Source organism: Camelus dromedarius, chromosome 19, assembly GCF_036321535.1.
Source record: "Camelus dromedarius isolate mCamDro1 chromosome 19, mCamDro1.pat, whole genome shotgun sequence".
NCBI lineage: Eukaryota > Metazoa > Chordata > Mammalia > Artiodactyla > Camelidae > Camelus > Camelus dromedarius.
Window position 1 is genome coordinate 23,609,952 of NC_087454.1, and position 27,343 is coordinate 23,637,294.

Consider the following 27,343-nt stretch of genomic DNA (forward strand, 5'->3'; position numbering starts at 1 on the left):
ATCATCTATTAAATCTTTTCCTACTGTATCCTCCCTTGTCTCTTTGGAAATTGCAGGGATGGAGTGAGAGATCACTCCATTTCCCGGAGCAGCCCATTAAACTGTCCTACCATGAGGACATTCTTCCATAGAGCTAACAGATAGCCTCCTCCTCCTGTCTTCTGTGTGGTTCTAGCCTGTGCAGCTATTGAATAATTTCTCCTGTTTCCATGTGACAGCCTTCCAGATATTTTAGGCAGCATTCCTGTTTTTTCTTTAGGCTTAAACATTCCACTTATCCTTAACTACTTCTCATGCAGGATGCCCTCTAAGCAACAGAATGAGAGGACTAGAGTAGCCATACCTTGGTAGCCATACCACAATACCGATTTTTATTTTATAGTATTGAAGCCAGTAAAATAAACGCTTCCAAAATTAGTAAGAGGCTTCTCTCCCCCTTCCATTAGAAGGGATTGTTACTCTCTTCTAGGGATAAGACCTACTAACCTGAGCAGGAGGGAAGCAAGAATGTTAGGTGGTCGGGGCTGGGAAGGCATGTTCAGAGGCTGGGCAATTCCCTAGTAGATCATGTACCGTCTTCAGTTTTGGGATGATGTTGATGTGTTTGGGAAGGAGGGAGTATGGAAGCTAGAGTGAGCGATTTGCTAGAGTAATGAGAATGGCTTTTTCCTTGTTTCAGGTTATCCTACCTGTAAAGAAAAAATTAAGAGGAGACCTGGTGGCCGGTCTGAAGTGATCTACAATTACGTGCAGCGCCCTTTTATCCAGATGTCGTGGGAAAAGGAAGAAGGAAAGAGTCGTCACGTGGATTTCCAGTGTGTTCGAAGCAAATCCCTCACTAATCTGGTAGCTGCTGGAGAAGATGTCTTGGAGGACCAAGAGATATTAATGCACCACCCACCTCAAGTGGATGAACTTGACCGGCTAAATGCCCCACTTTCTCAGATGGCTTCTAACGACTTTCAGGATTAGGGCCAGCTGTGGGCCACCCCTCTGCGGAGCTTTTCTGTCTGGGATGCCCACAGCTGACCTCCCCCATGGTTTGTGTCACCCTGAGTAGGAGACATGCTTCTCCCCAGTCCTTTCCCTTTCTCCCGTAATTAATGTGTGTCCTTTTCACTAAGTCTGTGCCTCTGGCAGGAGACGAAAAAGCACTCACTGGTAATTAAGCTACCAGCTTTGCAGAGGCCCTGGTAACTTGAAAATTTTGGGTCTGGTGCTGTTCACTGAGTCTTTGCATAACTGCAGAAGCAGGAAAGGAAGTCAAGACTCCTGTTGCCTCATACTCAGCAAAGCAGTCTCCATCCTTTACATGCTGTTCTTGGCTTTTGTTTTGTTTTGTACCAGGCAAATTACTTAGCAGCAAAGGGACCAAACTTAAAAGGAGACAATCTCTATCTTCTACAAGCAGGTATGGATGGGATGCCCATTAGAGGTTAATGAAGATGCCATTCCTGGTGGCCTCTGTGCCCAGATTGCATCTGGGAAGAACTAGGCTCTCATTCAAAATGTCCGAAAGGAAATTCTTAAGAGCTTAAATTCAGTTTTGTTTTTCATTATTACAGTGAACAATCCAAAACCTCAGATTCTTTGACAGGAATGTCTTAACAATGTTTATGAAACCTTTTTAGCTTCAAGGTTTCTGAGCCTAAACAAACTGATTTATTCACTTGGAATGAAATTTACAACTGAAACAGAAAAACTCCCACTCAGGCCACTTGGATTATCCTGGTTTAGAATCTGGTACGAAGCATACGTCTTCCCCTAGGGCAGCACACTGCTGTGACTAGGAGACCTTAGATAATGGCTTTTAAAAGCTTCCAAGAGGAGCAAAATTTTCTCACCAGTGCTGTTTCTCAGTGGAAAGATTAATAAGAGCTTGGTGGGTGGGGGATGGCATGGAGGATGAATCTGGGTAGGGAAAAGTCGCCTGCCCAGGCTTTGTTCCGATGCAGGACTTTTTGTTGTATATTCTTTTCATACTATGGAGTTTTTTTAGATAGTGGGATATTTTAATTTTTGAAATAGCCTGTCAGCCACTCACACTGGGTAAGAAAACCATACTAATGTCATTGAAGGGAATTTAGGCCTAGTAATTTTATTGTCTGTCAGCTCTGTGTTAACAGTGCACGATGTGTGACAGCCCAGACCACTCTCCACTCCTCCCAGTACTGAACCACCTTCCGTGATGTCCCCATGGCTGTTAACAGCAGAGCTAAATTTAGTCTAGAGCCAGATGTAAGTATCTTGAGATTTTCTATTTAACGGTAGAGGGTTGGCCTTCCAGTCACCTACTCTGAGCATTTACTCATCACAGATTACAAAGCAGCACATAGTTTCCTTCAAGTTCTTTAAAATAAGAACATGACTGTTTTTTTTTTAATTTCATTTCCATAGGATGCTGTAGGGTGAGCTACTTGATGCCACTTTCTGACTACCCTAGTCAGTCCTCCAAAGGCAAATTCAGATGGTTGTTGATAGCTACTCTTTCCAGGCTGGAAGAGCAAGAATGTTCTTAAGAAGTGTATTCTCTGTGCAGAGGGCCAGGGCCAGCATCACAGGGGACATCAACGCTCTGTTACTTACTCAGAAAAAGTAGTAGTAAGGGGTTAAACTGAGCTATCCCCCACCTACAGAATTATTCTCATTATCACTGGCATCCATTTGTAAGACTGAGGGCCAGCGTTACAGTTTAGGGTTAGTATTATTTTGTAGCCAGAGGGGTAGTTTTATTTCTGTGAAATGAATTGGCTCATATTTGAGGTCAGGTTTAGCTTTGACTTTACCGTTACTACATTCACACCCACTAGTAGTTGACCAGCCCAGATACTTGTTGAATGGTGCTTCCTTTATGCTGATTTTCGGTTGACTTCCACACCGTCACAAAGGAAACTTGAGTTAACTTTTATGTAGTCTATGATAAGTGTGTAATTTTTGTTATACAGCTTATATGTTAACATTTAATATGTAACATGCCTCAGCTAACACTCTAATTAGTCCTTGCTTAGATAAAAAGCCAGGTATGAAAAGATGGCATGCATTTAACACTTTGTTCTGTTAATGATTTTCCTTAGGCTTTAAAGAACTTAAGGTGTTTTCCCCCCCGAACTGGGTTGATCTGCTTTCGGCCCCAACCCTTGGGGTTTGCATGAACTGGAAATCTGTGGAGGTAAACCTGCCGCTGTCACCAGGTGGTGGTGACTGAGGGAGAAGCTGGGTGCACAGGTTCCTTCTGGTGGAGAGGGAGGTTTCTTCTGCACCCCACACCCTCCCAGCCTGGAGCTCAGCATCCCTGTAATTTGGTGGCTCCTGTCAGCCACAGCTGCTTTGTTCCCAAGGTCAGGACATTCCACGGTGGCAGAACCTCTCAGTTCTCACAGGGACAAGAGCTGGGTTGTAGTCATTCCCTTCAGAGTCAGTTACTGGCCAGCTGGGCAAGAGGTGTTTCTAATAAAGGTGGAACTCAGGTTTGGTGTTTTTTCTAAGTGCCTAAATAAGTAAGCCAGGCTGTTTATATAGAAACATTTTCATAAGTGTCTAGGTAAAACCATTTGATCTTATTCAGAGGTATCTATCCCAGCAAGCCAAGATAAACCTGAATGTCAGGTTTAGAAAATGAGTTTGTGTCTCCATATCACATATAGTTGATTAGGAAACATTTGCTATTGAGTTGGGAGCAGGCAAGGAGAGTGTTAAAGTGTGTCTGGTGAGACTACTTAATAGTTTCTCCACAGTGGAGGGAAAGGTATTAAAAGAATGACAGCAAAAAGGGTAAGGAAGCTAGAAAGTAACTGGACTTACTGCATGATATGCAATAGCCAATATTATTTTGAACTAAATTCCAAGAGAACAGCGTGGTGCCTGATGTATGCAGGTGTATAGACATACTGTGGAGTAAGCCCGGGGGGGACGGATATATTTGCAAGTAGTGTTCTAGCGGGTGTTCTGTAAGTAAAAGCAATCAGCACAGGCTTTGAATTGTCAGAGCACAATGGGGAGACTTTATCCAGTAATAGTCGACATAAAGTTAAGAATCAAGGGGTGTTAGCAATTTATTCAATGCTACTTCTTGCCATCATCGTGAAATTGTTAAACTGGGCATAATGACTTCAGAAAGCAAACCTGATGCCTTGCCTGTATGGGTGATGGAGCCACGTTCGTGCCCTGGGTGGGATCACCTCTGCAGGAGAACATTACATTTCCTTAAAGGCAAAATGCTTATAGGTTTTGCCTCTTTACTTTGTATTACTTTTAAAGTTGCACTTGTTCACCTACCAGTGTTTACGAAATCCTATATTTGGGATGCTTTTTCTATAATAAAATATTATCATTTGTGTCCATGTTGTTTTTTTAGCAGAAAATAAAATTGGAAGTCAAGATATTAAAAAGGACTGAAAGTAGCACCCAGACTGCCCAGAAGAGTCTCTTCTGTGCTCGCTTCAGCAGCACATATACTAAAATTAAGTCGTCTTTTTTCCTGCAGCAGCTGCAGGGCTCGCCTGGAGCCTGTGTGTGCTTTTCGCATCCTGCTAATTTCTTGCAACTCACAGGTTCCAGAGCCCTCATGGTCAGCATTCTTGAGTTTCTGGTTAACTTGTCTTCAAGACCCCTTGAACTCTCAGCTCCAACTACACAGGACCCTGCAAAGCCAAATGTCAATCTGAAAGGTAAGAGGACTCACAAACTTCTATGTTCTAGTTTTGGTTTAAAGCAAGTGAGGAAGCGTGGCAGGGATGACAAGCAGGTACGAGATAGTGGTCTCTGATTGGCTGTCCTCTAGTCAGGTGTCTCCTCAGGTCACTTGGCCTGCGCGCTTATTGGTAATACTGACAACTTCAAGGGGTGCTAAGCAAGCCAGGGCCTCCCTAGCTGGCCTGCCTTTATCAGCACAGAGGTTAAGAACATGCTCTGAAGACATGGCCAGCAGTGCCTGGTCACAGGGACATATGCTAACTAGGACACAGTTCTTCCTTTCAAAGGGCTTTTATGATCATGTGTAAAAGACAGAACTATAAATAGTCCAGGTCACCAAAACTATGGAGTGGCCCGCTTTTACTGTGAGAATTCACAAGAGGATTCTAGAATTGACACAGGAGCCAACTTGTGAAGGACAGATACTAGTTGTTTTGGACCTGTCAGCAGGGGAGGAGGTGTTCCAGGCCAGCTCAACTATGTAAGCAGAGATGCAAAGGTGAGATAGTTGCTTGTTCTCAGGAAAGAGGATGGGGGATGTGGAGATGCAGCCAGAGTAAAGAAGGACTCTTATACCTCAAAGGTGTTTGGTCTCCTTACATCATATTGGGAGCCTTAAGAGTCTTATGCAGGAGAATGCTATGATCAGACTTGAAATTTAAAAGAAAAAAAATCTAGGGGAAGGACCCGGGACAAAGTCAGCTAAGAGCCCACGGCAGCGGGTTCAGCAAGGAATGATGGAGGCACTGGTAGGCTGGATGGCCATGCCCCACAAGTGTGCATGCTTACCACTGGGAGCCATTAAGAAGTTCCTGGCTTGGACAGAGGATAGAATGAGCTAGGAAAAAAGGCTATGAAGGGAAGAGTGGGATCTAGAGTTCTTCGGAGGGATCTAGGAAGGTTGGTCACTTTGAGAATCTCACCACAAAAATACAGCTGAAGCCACAGTACAGGGGAGAGCACATGAATGAAAAGAAGGCAGAGGCATTGCTCTGAAGAGCACAGGCATTTTGAGTGGATTTTTTTTTTAAGTCAGCAGTGTGAGTGCAGTAGGTGGTCATGTAACATGAGGGCTGAAGAGAAGCCAATGGATATGGCAGTGAGGACACCAGTGGCCAGAGGAATGATTATAAAAACTACTAGCATGTTTTGTACATGGGATAACTGATACTAACGTGCCACACAAGGGGAAGGAATAGAGAGATAGGCTTTCCAAAGCAATGATTCAAGACTAGCAGGCAGTGGCAGAAGATTCCTATTATGCTACATAGATGAGTGTTAATTAGCAATCTGCTATTCAGAGCCTGAATATTAATCCCAAAGGAATTACCCTTTAACTTTTGAAAGTAATTCTAAAAAGAAACAGGTACTGAAGAAAATTTGGATGCACTCCTGAATCAGAGGCTGAATGACATCAGTATTCAGCTTCCTTTTAGTACGTATGCAGTGTAGTTCTGTTGTATTCTACCTCCCCTTAAGACTAGGAAACAGTTATCTACGAATAGGACCAACACTGAGCCCATAGTTCCTTCCAAACATGTTTCCTGAAACCCATGAAACTTGGAAGGAATACATTCTGTCTGGCCTGCACTTCCTACCCTGGTTCCTCCTTGTCTCTCTTGAGGTTCCTTTCCCTGACCCAGAGAAGGGGCTAAGAAGTGGGACCCAATAGGGACTCCTCACGCACACAGCATCCAGAGACAGAACCCTGCTCTGGTGGGCACAGGGAGCTGAGAAATCCCATCCTGGGAGCGTGAGAGATTCCTGGCCAAACCTAGGCTGAAAAAAAAACAGGGCTGGGCTACAAAGAGTTGTAGAAAGGTCTGCCAGTTGACAGCACTTTTGTCACCAGGTCTCCTCTGGGCCTTACTGCACTGATTACAAGAGTGCCCCCTGTGCTGTAACACTGAACCATGTGAACCACTAACCAGAGGCAGTCTCTCTACACGGACTCCAATTCAGAAGACTTGTTCTCAGGGAGCAAAAAAGCAGGTACCATCGTCCCTGAGACAGTAAAGCACTTGGCCTAAATACAGTGTTCCACTGGTCTGCAGACAAAGGGGTTAGAAAAAGCCACCAGCACTCTTGCTCTTTGAATTATAGGCCACATTTCCTTTAAAACATCAGGTTTATACTGTTTTCACACAGTTTATTCAGAAGTTTAAAAGTTAAAGTGGGCATTTTCCCCTAAAACAAATTATCCCCTGCCACTCCCCAACACACAGGCTGCCACCCTCCTGTTACTTCTCTTTACCCATGCTTACCACACATTCTTGCAAAACACATGGAGGTTAAGACCCCAACTATTTGGTAATGCAAAGAAATACATGACTTCCTTTTCACTAACAAACCATGAATGAAAGATTAAGGGGCAAACATTACCCTCATCCAGAGTTAATATTTCCCTAATACTTTTTTTTTTTCCTCTAAGACTTTAAAACCCAAAGTAGTCTCACTCACTACTGTAAATTTGATATTCCATTTCTCTTTTCTGAATGGCAAGCTGGGACATACTTTCCTTTCTTAGCTGATAGTAACAACCTCAAGACTGGAATAAAACAGTCTCCCAGTTGTAGCATGGCCATGACACTGCAACAGGCAAAGTCACTACACAAGTGCACATGATGCTGTAAGAATTATCGAAAAATTTAAAAGTAATAATGCATTAATACGGAGCCTCCACAGTTTTCTGGTGCAGCAAAAGTCCTCTAAAGGCGGTGGCAGCTGTGAAAGAAAAGGCACTTTGTGTTGAAACTCAGAGGTTCTCTCTTAGGAGAACACTCCAATAGAGAGGCCTGGTCAGCCCAAGCCTGCAGGTAACCCTTCAGGGTGGAGAGGACTATCCCCTAGGGAAGGCATCTGCAAAGGAAAAATTTGTAATCATGATTCCAAGGCAAAATGGTCAAAGTTGGGAAAGGAGAAACACCAAGCGAATACAAATACAGTTGCACCAAAGATTGAGGCGTGAACTTTTCCAAGGATGTGAAGGCTGGCTCTGCACTTTGTACTGGGCCAGTTCCTTCAACCACTTCCAAGGAGGTTCTGGAGACAGAGCAGGAGCAGCACCTTAGCCAAGAGGGTCCCAGGCCTCCTGCTTCTGCCTGGGCTCTTCCCAAGAACAAAGTTCCTGTTGGCAGCACTTGTGGGTGTTGCTGGTCCACAGCAACATCCATCAGTGGGATTAAGTGGGGTTTTCCACGAGGTCCACAACGCCTTGGCAAGGCCCAGTGGCTTTGGGGACCTTCTAAGAGCAACAATGGCTCAACCTGGTATCCGTTCCCATGAACATTCAGAAAAGCAGCATGAGTATTTCAGATGAGCTGGAGGAGATAGTCAAAATGGACTGAGGGTCTTTATCCTAGTACCAAAAATAAAGTGCACCATGAATGGAGGCTATACAAAGCCACTTGCCCGAGGCCGAGGTCTGCGGAGAAACTACCATCACCACCCACTGGGAGGGTGGGTCACTTCCTTCAGCCAGGAGGCTGGCTGCTGAAGAGTTATTGCTTTTTTTCCTTAGTACTCTGGAACTTTACAGCTTCAAAGAACTGAAACTTTAAAGAAAAACAAAAAAATACTTGGTGGGCTTGGCAGAAAGCATGTCACGCAAATCACAGGAGTTGGCTGATGTTCGATAAGTATATGTTACAATCTAAGTCATGTTGGATGATGGCTGTTTCTTCCCCCTTTGTTCTGATGAACTTAGGAAAACTCAAGTTTTTTTTTGTTTTTTTTTAAATCAAATTGGCTCATGATGCTTCTAAGGAAGCAGAACAGCTGTTTGTGGTCGATGTAGCAGAGAGTTGTGTCCCCTCTGCAGGTCAGCAGACACGCTATGAAAGGGAACCCACTTACTATCGCACTTCAGGAGAGTTTACCATGACACAGTGGTGGGTTCCATAAGCTTCTTGGAAGCTCTTTCAAAAGAGCATGTGAGAAGAAAAACCGTGATGCTGTACAAGGAAGTCTGCTCTACTTAGAATTCCATTTCAAGGAAACTATTTTGCTGCTTTCATGTAGGAAGGTATTGCCCCCCTCGCAGTCAGGCCCTCAAAGCGCTTGTACGTGTAATTGATGAAGACCCAGTCTTTGTTCTTGTAGTCGCTCTCAGGGTGATTACTTGTTGCCACTGGGAAAGAAATAGATGTGAGAATTGATTCACTGCCCTGCCCTGATGTTCTGCTCAGAACTGAAGACCTGACATCCTGAAGAACATACTACAGCTTCTATTTGGGAAAAGTTATTTTTCACACTGAATTGTCTACATTTGATGTCCTATGTTCTTTGAACCTCATATTTTCCACAATATTTAAAAAGTTTTATTTTCCCATTTCAGGTTACCTAAGCTTTAATTTAATAAATAACAAAAGAGCAAATGTTTGGGATTTACCCACCCAGTTGAGCAGTCTACACATGAGAGTTTGTATTCACTTTCCATTTTGACAAGGTCTCACTGCTGCCCAGGGTTAACACTGGAAAGATACTTAAAAGAGCCTGAAGAACCCTCCGTGTTCTCTACCCTGCTTTGTAAACATCACCCCACAATTTGGAAGTCATAATGCACTTATATGGCAGCAAGAGGTGGTGGCAGTATTACCTGTTGGTTTAAGAATATCAGATTCTGGAAACTCATCGAAGTTTGAGGTATCGTCAATGCTTTTGATTTCAATAGATATTGCTGCAGGTCTCTCTCTGCCAAGGACAGACATGCCAGAAATTACTAGGGTTAATAATCATATGGATCACGACGAATCAAGTCTCTCCAAAAAGACCCCTGGTCTACATGGGGAGACTGCCTGTGGGCAGGCAGCATTTATTTTCTCTGAAAAGCTTGTGACTACTGACCGACCACACTAGCTGACTACATCCAAACAAAATTACGATGAAAAATTACCTAACAATTATTCACAGTTAGGACGACAAGAATAATCAGAAGTTAAAACGCAAAGATAGCGCACTCCCCCTGACAGCCTCCCCTGTCTGCTGAAAAGGGAAGCAACCTGTGTCCCCTCGTGTAGGGCTCTGCCCTTCCTCTACCAAAAGTGCCAAGAGCAGAGTGGCTAAAAATGGACACGAGAGAGGCAAAAATAAAAATCACAAACACACAGATCAGAACATAATTATGAAATAGATGACAACTTCATCTTCTGTTTAGCAACCAACGGATGCTGAGTAAGGAAGTCTGGGAGAGGGCAGGCGGTACCACTACCACCCTTGCCATCACAATCTCATTCTCTCTGCTCCCCTCCCCACCCCACCCTTCTTCCTTCTCTACCCCTCAGTGACAGCCTCTACCATAAGGGAAGGGACAGTCCTTCTGGTGGCCCCAACACTAGAGAAGGTGGTATGTCCTCGGTAAAAGCAACTCCAACACACTTGTTAGATGGTCCCTTCACTGTGGAAATAACTGCTGGCTTCAACATACGTCCTGATCCTCACCATGAATGAAAATCGGGAAAAGACCCTGACTTTCTAAGAAGCTCTGTTCCCTTACTTGGCTTGCCAGTAATAGTCCTACTAAATTAGTCCTAGGCAAACTACAGACTTTCTGAAATTATCCTGAAAGCTTTTATATGGATATACCTGATATGTTCCCAGTCAACACCTTCAAAAAAAGAATTACATTTGATTTCCTCAACTCCAGGGGCTCCAATTCTGTGTTCCCATTCACAGCAGAATCTGGAAAAGAGAGGCCTTTCAGCATACCCGGGTAGTCTCTTTGAAAGAAGAAAAGGAACAACTTCCCCCTTTTTAAAAAGAAAAATGGAAGAAGCAGGGTGCAGATCCAAGAAATGATGGGAAAAAAATTTAATGAAATCACTCATGTGAAAAAGCCTGGGTGGAAGCAGGCAGGGGAAATGTTCGCCGATACCTCAAAATTAGATCCTTGGCTTTCTCAGAAATAGGAACTTCTGGAGGAAAAGTCAGAGTTTCTTTCCAGTTCATCACCTTCTTATATGTCTCTTGCGGGGTCTCAGAACAGAAAGGTGGGTAGCCTGAAATAAAAAAGGAAGGGACTTGGAAGCTTTTATATCCCAGAGCTTTGAATCTGACTGAGATTATTCTCCTTATATGATTCTGTTTATTTTAGTGATCCTATATGTCCTTCCCTCCATGACATGGATAGGATTTCCATTCATCTCAAAACATCCAAACCAATTTTCCATTTCCCCCAAACTCCTAAACCCAAAGTGAAGCTGTACTTCCGGTACCACCAGGGAGCCAGCCAACAGCCGGAGCTGGGAGAGGAAGGGGACGTAGCAGAGCTGCAGATGCGGGAACCACTGTGCCCAAAGAAGAATACAAGGGTGAATCATTAAGAAACAACTTCATTCTAGGAATATCCTTATACGGATAATGTACCAAACAAGCTGGACAACAAAAAGCATAGGTTTTAAAGTGACCACCACGCCTCCCCTTGAGAACTACAGGCGAGAGGATAAATAGTCACATACCCTATTACTCCGCCTGCCCTGCACACAGGTCACATCTGCCTCCACAGGCCTCCCTCCAACGTTCCCGAGACAACACAGCCAGACAGATGCCACACCCGTCATCCACACAGGCCCGCTCAGCATCACCATGGATAGACTTAAACTCCAGTGCTCTTGGGCATATGGCCACCCCTATAGATGTGCCCCCCAAATACAGATACACCATCCAAATAAGAGGGAGAGAAGTTAGAGGGCCCCACGCTTTGAAGGCTTTGAGAAAGGGGACAGCAAGTAAGTCAAGAGTGTGTGTGACACAGCCCCGTTAAGGCTCTCTATACAATGGATGTTTAATAAATGCCAGTGAACAAAAGAGCTGTGAGATGGAGAGGATGAATACGTAGAAAAAAACCCAATAAACAATCAGCAAGCAACCACAGGGCGCCAGTGAGCCAGAAAGCTGTGGGGTCCATTTTAAGGCCCAGAGCTTTCTACCTAGGAAACTTCACTTTAAAAGACAAGGGGTACAAGAGCTTAGCTCATCCCAACTGAAACAGAGTCTGCTGTCAACAGAGGACTCCCCTGGCTGCACAGAACAAGTCCTGAAAGCGTGCAACTTACCGATGAGCATCTCATACATGATCACGCCGAGCGACCACCAGTCACAGAGCTTGTTGTACCCGGTCTGCATGAACACCTCGGGAGCAATGTAGTCAGGAGTGCCTACCGTGGAGAAGGCCTGAAACACGCACCACACGTCAGGAGGCCCAGCAGGCAGGAAGGTGCCCAGAGTTGTTCTGGAGACCAAAAGCTACGAGCACCACCAGCGAAATAAGCAGGACAGCCCGGCAGCTGAATGGCAAGCCCGATTTGCCCGAGCACTTCCCAAATGAACACAGCCATGTCAGTTCACTAGGGCACAGGTTCTGTCAGAGCAGCTAGTCCCGTAACTGACTGAGCACCCAGGACGTGTCATGCTCTGTTCCTTTATACGTTTATGAGCCTATGACAAAGCTTAGCAAAGAAGACTGACCTTATCATCCCAACTGCAGATAACACTCATGCCCAAAACTGCTTTGCCCAAGGCCTCAGAACAAGTGGAAAAGCCCAATTTGGAAATTAAACATCTTGCTCCAAAGCATCCTTCTTTGCAGTATATATATTTTTCGTTTGGAAAATCATTAAGGGAAGCTTTATTATCCAAAACTGAAGTTATAACCTACAGGTCAAAGGTTTATAAATGCTTACTTACCAAACTGAAAAATGTATGTAAATAGTTCTTAGCTAAGGAGTGTTTTTCTAAATTCAAGTAATCCACTCCCGTACACCAGGACTGCAGTACTAGGGGAAGGCCAGAGCCTTCCTGTGCTCAGCATTTGAGGGCTTACCACATGGAAGGCTCCAATATAAATGCTTTCCATTGTACATAACTTCTAAAATTAAAAACTACACCTGTGTTGTGTTTTTAAAATATTATGAAATACTACAAACATACAGGAAGAAAAAGCACAGATAATACAACACCCTTTTATCCATTACTCATACTAAACAGGGGTTAATAATCTGCCACCTTTGTCTCAGATCATTTGTCTTTTTAAGATACGAAACTACAAAATCAATGAAAGCCAGAATCCCTACCCACCTCTGAAGTCATAACTACCTCGAAGCTGCTGTGCTGAGCTTCAATGGATATTCACGTAGATGACTTATTACTTTTTGTATATTTCAGCTTTTAATAAAGAGTCTCATACCTTACTGCGTTATTCTACAATGCTACAGCTTGCTTTTTTTACTCTGTTATGATTTCGAGATTTATTCATGTAGCTTTAGTTCGCCCATTTCACTGCTGTACACTATCCCATTATAAAAATGTCACAATGTTTCTTATCCATTCTCCTGTAAATGTACATGTGTGTTGCTGCCAGCGTTTCACCAAAACAAACGACAAACCGAATAAACATTCTTGTAACACCTCCTAGGCACTGGTGTGAGAACTTCTCTAAAGGATCTACTACAAGTAATATCACTGGATCTTGCATTACGAGCATCTTCAACTTAATCAGACATCTTCCAGGTGTCCTCCAAGGTGGTTACACGTTTTAAACACGCCGAGTGGGGATGAGCTCCCTGGTGCTCTACATTCACCAACACTTGGCTTTGTTTGTCAGAATCTTATATTTTTACCAATCAGATGAATATGAAATGGGATCTCTCTATTTTAATTTGCATTTCCCTTATTTCTAGCAAGGTTGACTGCATGTTCATATGCTAATTTGCCATTCAAATCTTTTGTGTGTGAATTACTGTTCAGATTCTTTGCCCATTTGTTTGTTTTTGTAAGTTGTACTATGTTTTTTCTTTTGATTCATAGGAATTCTTTATAAATCCACGGCCTTAATCCTGATTCAGGACATTAATCCTTTATAATTGTACGTACTGCCAAGTATCTTCTCCAAGTCTGAGGCTTATCATTTTTTTGATTTTTTAAATGATGTAATATTTGTTATATACACCAAAGTGTATAATTACCAAATTATGAAGCATAATAAAATGAATACTCCTGAGTCCAAATGAACCAAAATATGTATCACTGATACCATTCAAGCTGTATACCTCTCAGTCCATCCTCCTGCCTCTCCTCCTAACCTCTGTGCTGAGTTTTATGTTTATTATTCCTCTGCTTTTAAAAAGGAATTTAATCTTGTCATATTGTGTCTCTCAAACTGAGATCTTAGTTTTGTTTCCAAGCTTTGTAAAAAATGGTATCATTCTACAAGCAGTCTTCTATTTGATTTCTCTTCTCAATGTTTTGTTTCTAAAACTGATCCATGATGTCATATGTAGCTTTAAGTTCAATTATTTTCACTGCTCTAAAATACTCTGTATTTCGATGGACACTGGGTTATTTCTAGTTTTTTGCCATTAGGAAAATGCATAAACATCCTTATACATGTGTCCTGGTTCAGAGGTGCAAGAGTTTCTCCAGGGTATCTGAATAGGGCTAGAACTGCTGGGTTGGAGAGAATACACTTCAACTGTAAGATAATTCCAAAGTAGCTGGACTGGACCATGTAGATTGTCTTTTCATTTGCTTATGTCTTTCAATATACAGGGGTTTTTTTTCTTTAAAGTAGTAAAATCACCAAGTTTTCCTTTATGATTTGTACTTCTTGTATGTTATTTAAGAAACCCTTCCTTACCCTGAGGTCATAAAGATATTGCCCTGTATTTTCTTCTAAAATTTTTTAAGTTTTATTTTCCATCTGCAGTTTATTTTTATGTATATTGTAAGGTAGGAATCCATTTTTTCCACATAGATAATTATACATTGTTTTCTTTTAAATATACATATTAAATAGCCAGGTTGTTTTTTTTTTTAAGTTTTAAGTCTGAAACATGGATTGGACCCTCCCCAAGAAGCAGAAATTTTTATTCTAATTATAAAAGTTAAGAAACTACAGAAACCTTTCAATTTAGATGAAATATATTCCAGCAAAGCTTTTGAGTAAACCTTCTTTGTTCAAAGATTTCTATTATAAAACCAGAGACCTAATGCCACAAAAAAGAATTCCTTCACGATACTAAGGTGTAAAAAAAAATCTTGGAGTTACAGAATACAGTATACAGCAGGTGTAAACCTGTCACATAAGGTGATGTTCTCACCAGGGAGCTGGAGTCCCTCCTTGGGAGCTCACTCTCACTTTAGTACAAGGTACACAAAGGTAATCCAGGGACTGCCCCCTTCTCAAACCTTTGTCTACAAGTTTTCCATACTAGGGTGTCCTCCAACTTTAAGCCCTTAATACCTCAAATCTAGACCCTTCTTTTTCCTTTTGTTGTTTGGGTATTCATAGTGTCGATCAGAGCTATGCTGTAAAGAGCTTTGTGGATTGTTAATATTTCAAACATATGATGTGTTCCAACTTATGATTTCTTTTAGGATTTTAGGGGAAATAAAGCAATATAATCTCCTACTTAACCACTTCTATAAACTCTACACTAAAAAAAAGAAAAAAAGAATTGGCGAAGATTGGATGCCTAGATGTAGGTACTTCAACTTTTAACTCTGGTTTAATAACTTAAAAATGACTCATATTTATTTCCGAATCAGTTAGTGTGGCCTAAGGTTACCCAGGACCACGCTGGTACTTAAAATATTAGAAAAGGATCTAAGCAGCCAAAGATGAAGCTAAAGCCTCCACATTTTTTAGTGATTCTCAGTGGACTGAAAAGTAATAGGCTGGGTGAAGGATTACATATGTTAAGCTTAACCTAGAGCAGTAAACTTATATCAAGCATTAACTAACACTAACCTTCCATTCAAGCTGTGTACCTCCCAGTCTGTCCTCCTGCCTCTAGGAGGCAGGAGGTACTAGCTCAGTGGGATTACTTACGAAAGGTCAAAAGCACAGTTAACTGCCCTTTTGAAGACTGAAAGGTAGCTTTATTTTCTTCAAGTTATCAAAAGAGGTATTATGAGTGACCTTAATACTTTTCCATCTCTACTGTAGACAGAATAAAAAGGCAAGAAGCTTAATCACAGCATTAGAACCTAAGTTTTATTCAGACTTAAAATAACATTTTAAATATTAAAGGACATTTAACTCCAAATATGGAAACTGTGAAATCTCCCTCACAGACTTGTAAGTGGTTCCTAGTAAGTCTGACATGACCCTGTGGTGTGTGTCAAAAAGCATAAAGCTTCTCAGAGTGTAAGAATAATTTAAAGTATGTAAACTTAATTACCCCTAAAATAAAAATGGTCAAAGGTTAAATCCTGGCTTGCTTTAAAAAAAATTTTTTTTTAAATCACAGAAATGTCCTTACCTTTTGTTACCTTCCAAAACACAGATAAATATCAGTTTCCCAATAATGCAGGAGCTATTGTTTAAGAAACAGTCCCTTCAGTAGAGGGTCTCAACTTTCACTGCACAGTAGAATCACCCAGCATCCTTTTAAAAATCAGATACCCAGACTATATACCCCAGACCAACTGCACCAGAATCTCTGGGATTGGGACCCAGACATCAGTGTGTCCTGAGGTTCCCTAGGTGATTCTGGTGTGCAGCCAAGGTTAAGATCTACTGCCCTATGGAGAGACATAATAGAAGCATCCGACCAAAGTCATTCCTGACATTCCCTATGTCAGGAATACAACAAGCTATGTAAAGTGTTTCAACCATATACAAAATTTAGACATTTAAAGAGTATCACAGTTCCTAAGACGACTATGACGTGACTAGCTATACCAAACCTAAGTATCCCTAAGTTAACGTTAGAAAAAGACATCAAAGATTAATTTCAGTTACTACATCTCCAAAAGTGTGTGGTTTAAGTTACTGCCTCTCCCAGTGCCCAGGTTTAACATAAAAATCGTAATATTCAAAGCGTGGTCTTGAGGCCCACTGATGGGCCTCAAATAAATTTTAAAAATGCAAGCCTTTCCTTTGATTCTTTCTTAATTCTACAGGCTTCCATTTTCCCGTATGACTAACAGTTATTTACCAGCAATCTACTTAGTGAGCTATTAAAGATATCACAGAGAACTCTAATTCAGTATTTTACTAAGAACTCTGGCCAAAACAATACTTGGCAAATCTGCCAAGTTACAAACATATACACCGACAAGCAGAAGTGCCACCATTTCTACATAATACACATGATCATCATTCTGAGTCAGTCAGGTTTCCATCCCTCGCTGCTCTTCTTGCTTTCTAAAGACCAACTGTTCATTTACCATTACCACTTTCCATTTGCTATAGGTTTCTAGCAAAGTCTGAGCATACGATGATACACATTTCTATTATCTCTGGTCAGAAATTTTCCAATAACTAGACACCAGGCCATGTGCCTTCCAGAACAGAAGTCTGCCTGGGCAGCAGTATTTCACTGGTGAATCTGTACTATTTAAATAAATTCCAACATACTATCAAGGAAAATACAATAACGTTATTTTTAAGTTGTGAGGCATAATTTTATGTGTATATACACAAATTTTAGTAAAGTAAGCATGTCCCTTAAATTTCTCTCCAGTTTTTAATCACCAAGTTCTTTTTTCCACCATAAATAGGAAAGGGTGGGGCAGGTGAATTAAGGAGTCTTGACTAAGTGAATCAAACTTTTATAAGTTTGAGAACCACTGCCTCAAAGTGCTGGGTAGGTATTTGTACTTAGTTTCATTTTAAGAGGACTCCAGCTTAACTATAACCCATTTACCACCATTTACCATGAAAATTGGGAAAAGGCAGAACAGGAAGGAAAAGGGTTGTCACCTGTAAAAGGCCTGAGTGACGTCATCCACTGAGAATGTCACAACAAAAACAACCTCACATTATCTGCCCTCCTTCAAGAGATTACTCTGGTGCTACCAGCACAATGACAGTGCTCTGTTAAGGTCATTTATATCAAGCAATAGACAACATGCATTTATCAAATGCAAAGTTACACGCATATTTTTAAACTTACTCATACTTGGTTTGCAGCATTTAAGAAGCCACAAATATTACTTACTAGTTGACGTCTATTTCTTTTCCAGGTTTCTGCTTTCCTTTTGGAATTCATATTCTGAAAAGCTAAAAGTAGAGAAAACAAGTTCTAATCAAAGTCCAGATAGGAATGTTTACTACTTTTCTAGGCTCTGGTTCAAGCCACATGAGACCCTCAAGTCTTGCTTTTCTGCCCAACATCAGTAACTCTGGATGGCACACTTCCCAGCAGGTCCACAAGCCCAAATCAGAGGCTCCGAAGCATTAACTCAAAGAATCTATACAATGAGAGCTGGAAGCAGCACTTCCCTGTGGATTATGTGGCCAGAGGACACGGACAGGCCTTAAAACAGAATTATGGGGAATTTAATCAGAATCACAGGGAATTCAGTCTCATCAGAAGCAAAGGTCCCAAAGTGGATCTAAAACATTCACAACTTCCCCAAGTTACTATCATTTCCAAGAGTAGTAACTCTTACATAATCAGAGACTTCTGAATATATAATACACTATTTGGTATAAGCTTCTAAGGAAGAATTGGAATTTTACTACATAGTTTCAATGGTTTGGTAGTGTTGGAGTGAAAGTAACTCACAAACTTCCTTGTGCTATGACAGAAAGAAGCACCGGGGATAAATCAAACCTGGAGTTGTTCCCAGGACTTTCTTCTCATGCCCTGTGACCTTCTCAGCAGAGCTCCAAAGCAAGCTCTTTTGGACATCAGCCTTAACACATCCGGTAGCCCTCATATGGCCTCACCACACAGTACAAATCACAGGCAAACCTGGGAATGGAGTATTTCTATTCTCTAAAGACTCAAACTGTGAGAATCTCCCAATCCATCGTGCATATTTTGGTTACCAGAGGAATAGCTCTTTGAGGCCCAGTTAAGGGATTAAAAAAAGGCTAAATCTCTGTTAACACTTACTGAAATCACTGGGGAGGCTGTGGCTCAGATTCCTATAAAATTCTGTCCTATGTGCTTTCTTCAGTCCTGTGCAAAGGCCAAAGTCAGAAAGTTTCACGTGGCCCTGTGGGGAAGAAGAAACAAGGTAATGGATGGATGAACGTTCATGGATGTGGAACAAACAAAACATGATCTTCTCCAGCTCCTTGCAGTACCCAGTACAGCTCCACTGCTTTTTCTTTTGTTACAGGGAAAAACAGAATAGCAAATAAATTTTTTAAAGATCACCCCAAACCCTATTATACAAATAGAAGTATTTTCATTTTTGCATATTATCTTTGTTTTTGTCCAAATATAAACTTTTAAACTAGTTGAATCCTCCATAGCATCTAATTTTTTTCCCTTTTTTTCACTGAAATATAGCTGGCATACAATATCCATAGCACCTAATTTTACTTCTTAAACTAAATCAAATATTCTGTTTCTTCAAAATCATCATTTTTAATGTCTACATAATATTCAAATGATTTAGTACCTCCTCGTCTGCCTGTCCCCCTGATACTGGATGTTCCCTCCATTTCCAACTCCTTACTCTCGAGTGCTGTGGATTACAGCAAGCACCCCTGTGCCAGAGAGGGCCTGCGTTCCCAACCCTAACCACGCATGGTACAAAGGATGGACTCAACATTAATGGTTGTTAAATGATGACTAAATAAACAAATCTTTGTTCATATAGCTTCTTCTCCTCTTGAATTATTTCATTAGGATAAATTCCAAGGAGTAAACTATTCCAAAGACAAAGGGAATAAACTTTACCTCACAGTTCTTGGTAAAAGTTGCCATAATGTATTCCAATCAAAAGTCTCTGACTTTATCACTCTCTTTAAGGAAAACTCACACCTCCTATAAGCCAGGCATACTTTAAATGTGTTGTCTCATTTATAAAATTCTTAAGCCACACTTCACTGTCATTCAATGACTTGTGGATGAAACAGCAGAACCAAAGCCAGAAATCAATGCTCTTTCTCTCCTGACCAGGACCACTTAACCTCTCCAACCTCCTGATCTTATCTGGAAAATGGGAGTCATGGTATCTTCTTGGCAGGAATGATGAGAATTAATGCACGTAAGGCTTCCAACCTGGTGCTTGGCACTATCAGACCTTAAGAAGAGGAAGGTGCTCTTGGGGGTGAAATTGGATAGGACCAAATTTCAAAGATCTTTTTCAGTGTGAACCAAATAACTTATGGACCAAATGTCTTACAGACATTTGGGACAGGACCAAATGTTCACTAACCAAAATGCTAAGTAGATAAGGAGGTAAAACTAAAAACAGGGGAGGAAATCCTAATGCTCAGGGATCTATACTGCTCAAGGTCACACAATTAGAAGTGGTGTGGCCAAGGTTTGATCCAGTGACTTCAACAGCTGTGGTCTTTCCACGATACCACCTTCCTTCACGCCTTAACATGCAAACTTCCCAGGGAACAAGGCTATAGAAGCTTTGCGTTGGATCAGGTTTTGTTTTGTTTTGTTTTTTAAATCCCATTAGGTTTGGCGATGTGTGTATATGTGTGTGTGTACAAACACACACATGCACACACACACAAGGTAAACTACCAAAGACAGCTTTGAGCCTGCTAACCTGGTATCTTCCTTCCGGATTTGCAAATAACCTGTTCCACAAGCCAGAGAAGTGTCTTACAGTTCTTATAATTACATGTTTTACCTGGACACCTCTAAGGGAAAAAGGCATCTTAAAAAGCAGTGCCTGGAGCAAATGCTATTTAAAACCAGATTTTCAGGGAATTCTGTAGCTCTCTGAGTATACAGCAGGGATGCAAAACTTCCACATTTTTACTTCTATAATATGCATGACTAAACACGTAAGTGAGCTCACTTCTACAGGTCTGGGCAAGCATACTGAGAGAGTATGTCTGCACCAAACAGGGTTCCCCAATCCTCCTCCTCTAGACTGAGCCCCCAACTCTTGGCCTTCAGTATGTTGGCTGGACTTGAACACAGACTACAAGCTACAGCTAAGCCAGCACTAAGGCACCCGGGGTACAGGGCCAGAGCATCTGAACCCAAGACCACACAATGTAGGGCTTCTGCTTCATTAAAAATATATCTGAACCTTGTGACATACAAAAATAATCTCATATATATTAACATTTTAAAAGCAGAATACCAAGCTATTTACTTCTAGGATGCTAACTATACATAAATTATTGACACAAACAGAAAAGATATTGAAGCTATTATACTAAAATAGTGGTTATCTTTGAATGATGAGATTATAGTTATTTTTCTTCATTATAACTCTCGGTATTGTTCAAATTTTCCACTATGTATGTGTATTATTCTTATAATGAAGAAAAAAGCTGTTAACTAGAAGAAATATCTGACAAATCTGCCCTCCTGAAACAGAAAAATAAAGGTTTCAAAGAAAGTAGACCAAATTTCAACTTTTTCAAAGACTGTTATCAAAAGGCAGTAAGAAAGAATACCCAAGGAACTAAATTCACTTTTCTACTTAAAAAAAAAAAAATTCAGTCTAGACAGCAATTCTACATAAAAGAACACAACAATCTAGATTTTAGAGCTGGAAGGGACTCTGGAGCGTCTCTGGATCAATATATTCACTTCATAGCTAAGTGCGGCCCAGATGGTGGAGAAGCTGCCAAGGAGCAGCCAACTATCCAGCAGCACAAGATCTGATGTGAGTTTAAGAACCAAGCACCAGAGCTCACTGGCATGTCTAAAGGTAAAGATAAAGAGGCCATTACAGAGGCCGTGCAGGGCTCTTCTCTAAGCAGAGGGCATAGGATTTGGAAGTAAACTCTGCGACAGATTGTTGCTGCTGCTGCCTTACTTCCCGGATCTTGCCTGGGCTCCTCAACGCACGAGGTTGCCCAACAGAGGGGCTCTCGACAGGTGATGCACTAGTGTAATTATATGCTAAGAGAAGATGACTATCTTTGGCTTTATTATAAAATAACCTAAATCAATTTTATTCTTAATCATTTCCAAAATGTCCTTTATTTTTAAGAGGAATGTTCAGTCAAATTATAAAACTATAAGCCTTCCTGAGAAAAGAAGTAACAGCAAAATTACCTATAAAAAAGAGAGAGAGAAATGCACCAGGTAGCTCACAGCACCCCGGCTGTGATGACTACAAGCCATGTGGTGTTAAACCAGAGGCTGCTCAGACAGGTGAAGACACACGGTCAGGCTGCTACTCCCCACGGTACCTTGCTGTCCAGGAGAAGGTTGTCTGGTTTGATGTCTCTGTGGATGAATCCAAGTTGGTGAATGGAGTCTATGGCTAACACTGTTTCTGCTATATAAAACTGAGTCTCCTCTTCTGTCAGGGTATCTTTTTTCATCAACAGGGTCATCATGTCCCCTGAAAACAAGATACAAAGTACACGCACACAAACCAACGCATGAATAAGTGCCAGTCTCCAGATACATCTTTCCTATCTGCAAGGTAAGGCAGCGCTAAACGGGCCTCTGCGGTGTTCCAGAGACTGACCCACTATGGGCAGAAACAGTAAGTAGCTTCTAACACTTAAAAGGCAAAATTCACAGCCACGGAGAGCCAAACACTTTCACCTAAGCTAACTGATCCTGACCATTTAGCTGTGATTTCCATTTTACTTTGGAGAAAGGAAATTTCTCTCATTTTAGGGGAGGGGAAAGAAGTAAATTTGCTTAAGATAACGTTTTGAGCTGGGAGATAAAGCTACTTTACTTTTCTCTCTGCACAAACATCTGCGAGCTGTCTCTTCTCTTCAAATGGCATTTCCACAGAGGCTGTACTGCCGTTATTAGAGAGAGAAGCAGAAATGCCAAACAACAAAAATGTAAAAATTTGGGGAGGCTGAAAACAAGCTCTCCAATTTCTATTCACAAAACATTAGAACATAAACAAATTTTGGTAGCAAAGTATTAGTCAACAAAAGCTAAATATGAACTGAAAATGCTACGCACTAGGATGTGTAACAGCTGCCTTCCAAAAGTGCACAGTGAACACCTCCCAAGATCAGTGGGTTTCTTCCTCCAGTGTTTTATTACAGGTACTTAAACATACACCAAAATGCTTTATGCAACTTTTACAAAACAGTATCAGTATTTTAGCAGTTAAAAGGTAACTTCTTTAGTTTTCTGCAAAATCAAAATTTAATTATTTCTGCTTAATACCAGCAAAGTAAAATGGTGAAAAAAAGATTCTGATTTTAATAGTTAGACAAAAGCAAAGCAAAGCAAGGATGTATAAGTAGTTTAAAGCTAAAAGAAATGGAAAGATTCAGTTTAGATCACATATAAAGCCATTTATGTTAGTAAACGGGGAAAAGAGAAAAGACACCTCTGAATTTAACAGAGTATCATTGTGCTTTTCGAATTTCATTTCATTTATAAGTCTGGGGGAAGTTTTGCATTCTTAGAGGTAAATGGGTATTTTACCCTCAGGCAAAAATTAAGCCATTTATTAAAATGCTCCCTCTTTTGACCTAAGACTTGAAAAATATAATTCCCTAATCACTCCTGGCAGCCACACATTCAATCTGAAGGCACACCAGAGATGGAGGCGCTGCACTCAGGCCAGCTCTAGTATCTGTGTGGCCTTGGTTAGCACGGTGGCCCAGGAGAGCAGCCAATGGCCTCACCTGTGTGCGCCTGCCCAGATGATCAGGGCTCAGGCCAGATGGTCTATGGCTCTGCAAGCCAGCTCCACCAAGCGCAAAGGGAGGGTCCAAGAGACGTGAGAAGCCATGGAAGATGGTGCGGGTAAGGCTTGAGGAGACACACGTCAACTGGCTGGCTGGTGACTGAGCTGGTTCTTACTTCTATTTAAGAACTGGCATCTAAATGTTAAAAAGTTTCTCCTCATCCTGTCAGATTCTTTTCTAGGCTTCATCAATTGTTAATAAAAAATTATTGGTGACCCTACATCTAAACTAAAGATTGTCACAAGATCAAATATTACACCACAATTATGTTGGCTTTGCCACAGAAGCAAAAAAGAAAAAGTTTTCTTTTTTTCCCCACCAGTTTGCTGACAGTTCATCTGCTCACTGGGAACCAGAATGTGTTCCCCAGAACAGATGGCATGTTCTGTGCTGGGTTTACTTTGGAGCTGTCTTAGACGATGCACATGCTGAGTTACATAAAACTTGCCATCTCAAAAATGAGAAACTGATTCTGGCTACTAATATAGGTAATGAGAAATTCACTCCTTATTAATATAAATTATAGAAAAAGAAACAGAAAAGTTGAAGCAAAGAATATTACAGCTTCAATTCTGTCACTGGGATAACTGATTACACGTATTCCCACTGACAGGAGAGCAGGCAAAGTCCCTAGTTTATTCCTACGTATTGAAAAAGAAAAAGAAAGAAAGAAAGAAATATCCATCTGAAATCATGAGAATGAATGAGAATGTTACTTTTATGGCACTAAAATTGTAGAAAGGCACCCCAGCACAGACAGGTTACTGACCTCCTTTACAGACCTAAAAAAGATACAGAAAGCAACTTTGTAAGCACGATTAAAAGTTAGAAAGGAGGGTTAATTGATGTGAGAGAAAAACCACAAAACAAAAAGGAAAAATGACCTTTCATCGTCAAGTAATTACCTCCAGGCAGGAACTCCATGATTAGGTAGAGGTTTAGCTTATCCTGAAAACTATAGAACATTTTCACAACCCACAAACTGTCTGCCTCCACTAGAATGTCGCGCTCCGCACGAATGTGGCCAACCTGGAGGTATACGCATTTGATTAATGACAAGCCTTGCTCTGCTTTATTAGACTGTATATTTGTTTAAACAATTTAAATACTGTTTTGAGTACTGTGATGATGCAAAAGGTTTAATTTATGCTTAGGCAAACCTACTAACTCAAAATTGACAACATTTGACTTGGAGATGTTCAGTAATGAAATCTTGAGTGATGAAAGGCTTAAAAAAAAAAAGACAAAATCAATGGCTTTAATTTAAATGGAAACTTTAACAGTGCTATAAATTGAACCTCTGATTGGTTAAAATTACCATTCTTTGGTGTATTTTTTTGTTCTAATAATCTTTTTTTTTAATAAAACTAAGTCCCCAAGATGAGACTCTCTAAACACACCCTGACTCAGGTCTGCAATATTATCTGCGGTGACAGCACCCTAACTGACAATTCCAGAATACTCTGATGCCACAGCATACTGCGTGCACAGCCGTGCAGACCATGTGCTCAAGTTTCCCGTCCTTACTGAACTGAAATGTAAGTACACCTAAGAAAAGTTATAGATTCAAATCTATGACATTTCCAGTTTTCTATTTTCACTGAAATATCTAGCTAAGGAGACCAAGATACCAAAGGTTTGGGAGAAGTCATAGAATTACTCCATTAAAGTAATTTATTATTATCAAGTTCATCTTATCTACTTTAAATATTTAATAGTATTCAAAACACTGGTGCCTCTCCTCTTATGTGTCACAAGATACAAAACTGTGTTGAATCAGGTCTAAATTTATTAAGATCCAGTCTGATCCTTGAATAAAAGTTTTGGTCTTAACATGTGCTCCAGGGCTGGACCTCCCACAACATGTTCAGAGGTAAAAGACACGAGTTCACAAACTGGCACTTCCACTGGTACACAGCCTACGGTTGTTGTTTTGTATGTTTGTTTTATTGGAATGCCTTTAGCAAAGCCAGGCACTTTCTCTCCCATTTGGACACAGACCCCACTCCTCCCTCCTGTCTTACACCTAACCTGCCTCATTCTTCCATGCTAACTCCCATGGGCCTAAAGGCATTTAAGTTTTCACGCACTGCTAAAACTGTTCCCTAGGATTTTATTTTTTAATTTTTCTATTGTTTTTAGGAAATGTTTAAATAGCTTCAATGTTTTAGAAAATTTACATTTTTACATCTCTCCTTATGGTATGAGGTGGGAAAAATGGAAGATAAAGATGATAAGGAACAGTGCTATAAAATCATGAAGAAGCAGAGTAAAGCATCTGCCTTTACTTGGGTTTAATACAGGAGCAAAGTTTTGGGAAAACACTAATGCACTTGCTTAAGTCCAGCCATGGCTATGACCCAGTCATTACTACACGAAGACCATACCAGGCAGCTTTCACCTGCCTCTGCTTCCCCTGGCTCCTGGTAAGGCCTCTACCTACTTCAGGGCACTACCTGCCACTTGTCACTCACCTTGGAGGACAGGATGGTGACTGCAACATTCCCTGTTTGTTGAGGGGAAAGCTACAGGCACTGTGGCCACACCTTTCCCTTCTCTCCTGGAGTTGAAACAGCAGCTAAGAATCTCAAGATCAGGAGTGAAGTCAGTTGATTTTAGGGTAGGGGAGGGAAGAGCCAGAGGTGCAATCCACACCTTAAATTCCCCTTCCCCTGTCCCATAAATATTTAACGGAGTGGGGAATTACATGCTAGTTGCTACCCTGGGCACTAGGAAAGCAGGGATAAAAAGTCAGTCTTCTGTCCCATCTTACTATACTAGCGTCACAACTGGAGGCTTTCCTTCTGCACTTGAAGAGAAACATGAAGAAGATAGCCAAATGCTGGTCTCTTGTCTTTTAAAATTTATTTTTCAGGTAGCAGAAATTTCTGCCCCATGGGACAGAAAAATGAACTCTCAGCAGGTTGCTTTAATTCCCAGTTTAGTAAATGCAAACAAAATTCTTCTTTTCTTCTAGATAAGGCACCTATACCTACAAAAAAGCTAGGCTCTGAATCTCCCCTTTGTCAGCCCCACCCGAAAGTGATGGATCTGCACCGGTCTACTTCTGCTCTGACCTAGCACAAAGCTGCTGCATGCTGCCTCAGGGTGACTGACTCAGGTGGAGTCTGTGGCCAGAAACTAGCGAAACGACACTGAGATCAAACCTAGGGAGCTGAGTCCATCAGCAAGGTAGCTCTACCAATTTAAGTTAATGCATCATTTAAAATCCTAATTTAAACAGACATTTCCTTTACTTTCATGTAGAAAAATTTTAGAAGCTGATTTTGAAGAATGTACAGTATTTGAGAAAATATTTTTATACAATACGCTTGGTCATCCTCTGTTACCATGTTAGCATGCTGGGCAACTGGCACACGCTATGAAGGATTAACAGGTGAAAGTCACGATGTGTACTTCTCTTTACAATTTTATTCTGAATGCTAATTATTTGATAAAGAAATGTTTTGAGCCTTGGTTAAAACTATAGGAAATACACTTTGTAAAAATAAAATTTACTTCTGAAAAGCAAAATATACTCATCAATGCAGCCTACAGCTTTATGTTTTCCTTTTCAAGATTAATTGAAACTCTTTCAGTGCCTACACCAATATCACACACTCATTTTTAGATAATAAATTGGACTGTTGCATATTTTGAATAAGGTTGTTATTCTTATAAACTACAATGTCTGAAAATTTACTGCCAAAGCATTTGATATACTCAACCAAAATTCCTGAGAGTCAAAAGCTGTTGGGTAACAAATGAAAATTAAAATTCTAAATTTTGAGCAGGCACTTAAATGGAAGGCAGATATGCCTCAATGATTATGCCTCCTCTCAAGAGGCAAAAGGACTGCATGTGGAGCCAGCCTCCACCTGGCTCCTGGGCTCTGTACCCAGAGCTCTTCCTTCCACAGGGTCTCTTGGCCCTTCTGTAGCAACTGATATCTTACAGGATATTTGCAAGCATCACTCACTAGAATCTGTTCTTAGCAACCTGCTGAATTAAACGAAATAAATAGAAAATACGCATTCTTGTTTTTAATATACTATCCAATATTTTAAATCTTATTTTTCATAAAGTACTTAA

The 27,343-nt window shown here is 41.0% G+C and overlaps 2 protein-coding genes across 8 annotated transcripts in view; one reads left to right on the forward strand and one right to left on the reverse strand.

The window, feature by feature from the left end:
- The window catches only part of KCTD20 (potassium channel tetramerization domain containing 20), a 91,126-nt gene extending 86,790 nt beyond the window's left edge, over positions 1–4,336 (forward strand). For 4 of the 5 annotated variants that reach the window (XM_010994481.3, XM_064476443.1, XM_010994479.3 and 1 more), the window contains one exon: positions 680–4,336. In XM_010994481.3, the coding sequence (XP_010992783.1) occupies positions 680–972 (293 nt within the window). In that variant the 3' untranslated portion in view covers positions 973–4,336. The remainder of the gene's footprint in view (positions 1–679) is intronic. The other variant, XR_010376878.1, reaches the window with a different exon arrangement.
- The window catches only part of STK38 (serine/threonine kinase 38), a 40,820-nt gene continuing 17,504 nt past the window's right edge, over positions 4,028–27,343 (reverse strand). For all 3 annotated transcript variants that reach the window (XM_031434824.2, XM_010994476.3, XM_064476441.1), the window contains exons 6-14: positions 24,157–24,280; positions 21,770–21,924; positions 18,537–18,639; positions 17,634–17,695; positions 11,745–11,862; positions 10,565–10,688; positions 10,276–10,371; positions 9,290–9,384; positions 4,028–8,821 (exon numbers count right to left, since the gene is read on the reverse strand). In XM_031434824.2, coding sequence (XP_031290684.1) covers positions 8,691–8,821; positions 9,290–9,384; positions 10,276–10,371; positions 10,565–10,688; positions 11,745–11,862; positions 17,634–17,695; positions 18,537–18,639; positions 21,770–21,924; positions 24,157–24,280 — 1,008 coding nt within the window. In that variant the 3' untranslated portion in view covers positions 4,028–8,690. The remainder of the gene's footprint in view (positions 8,822–9,289; positions 9,385–10,275; positions 10,372–10,564; positions 10,689–11,744; positions 11,863–17,633; positions 17,696–18,536; positions 18,640–21,769; positions 21,925–24,156; positions 24,281–27,343) is intronic.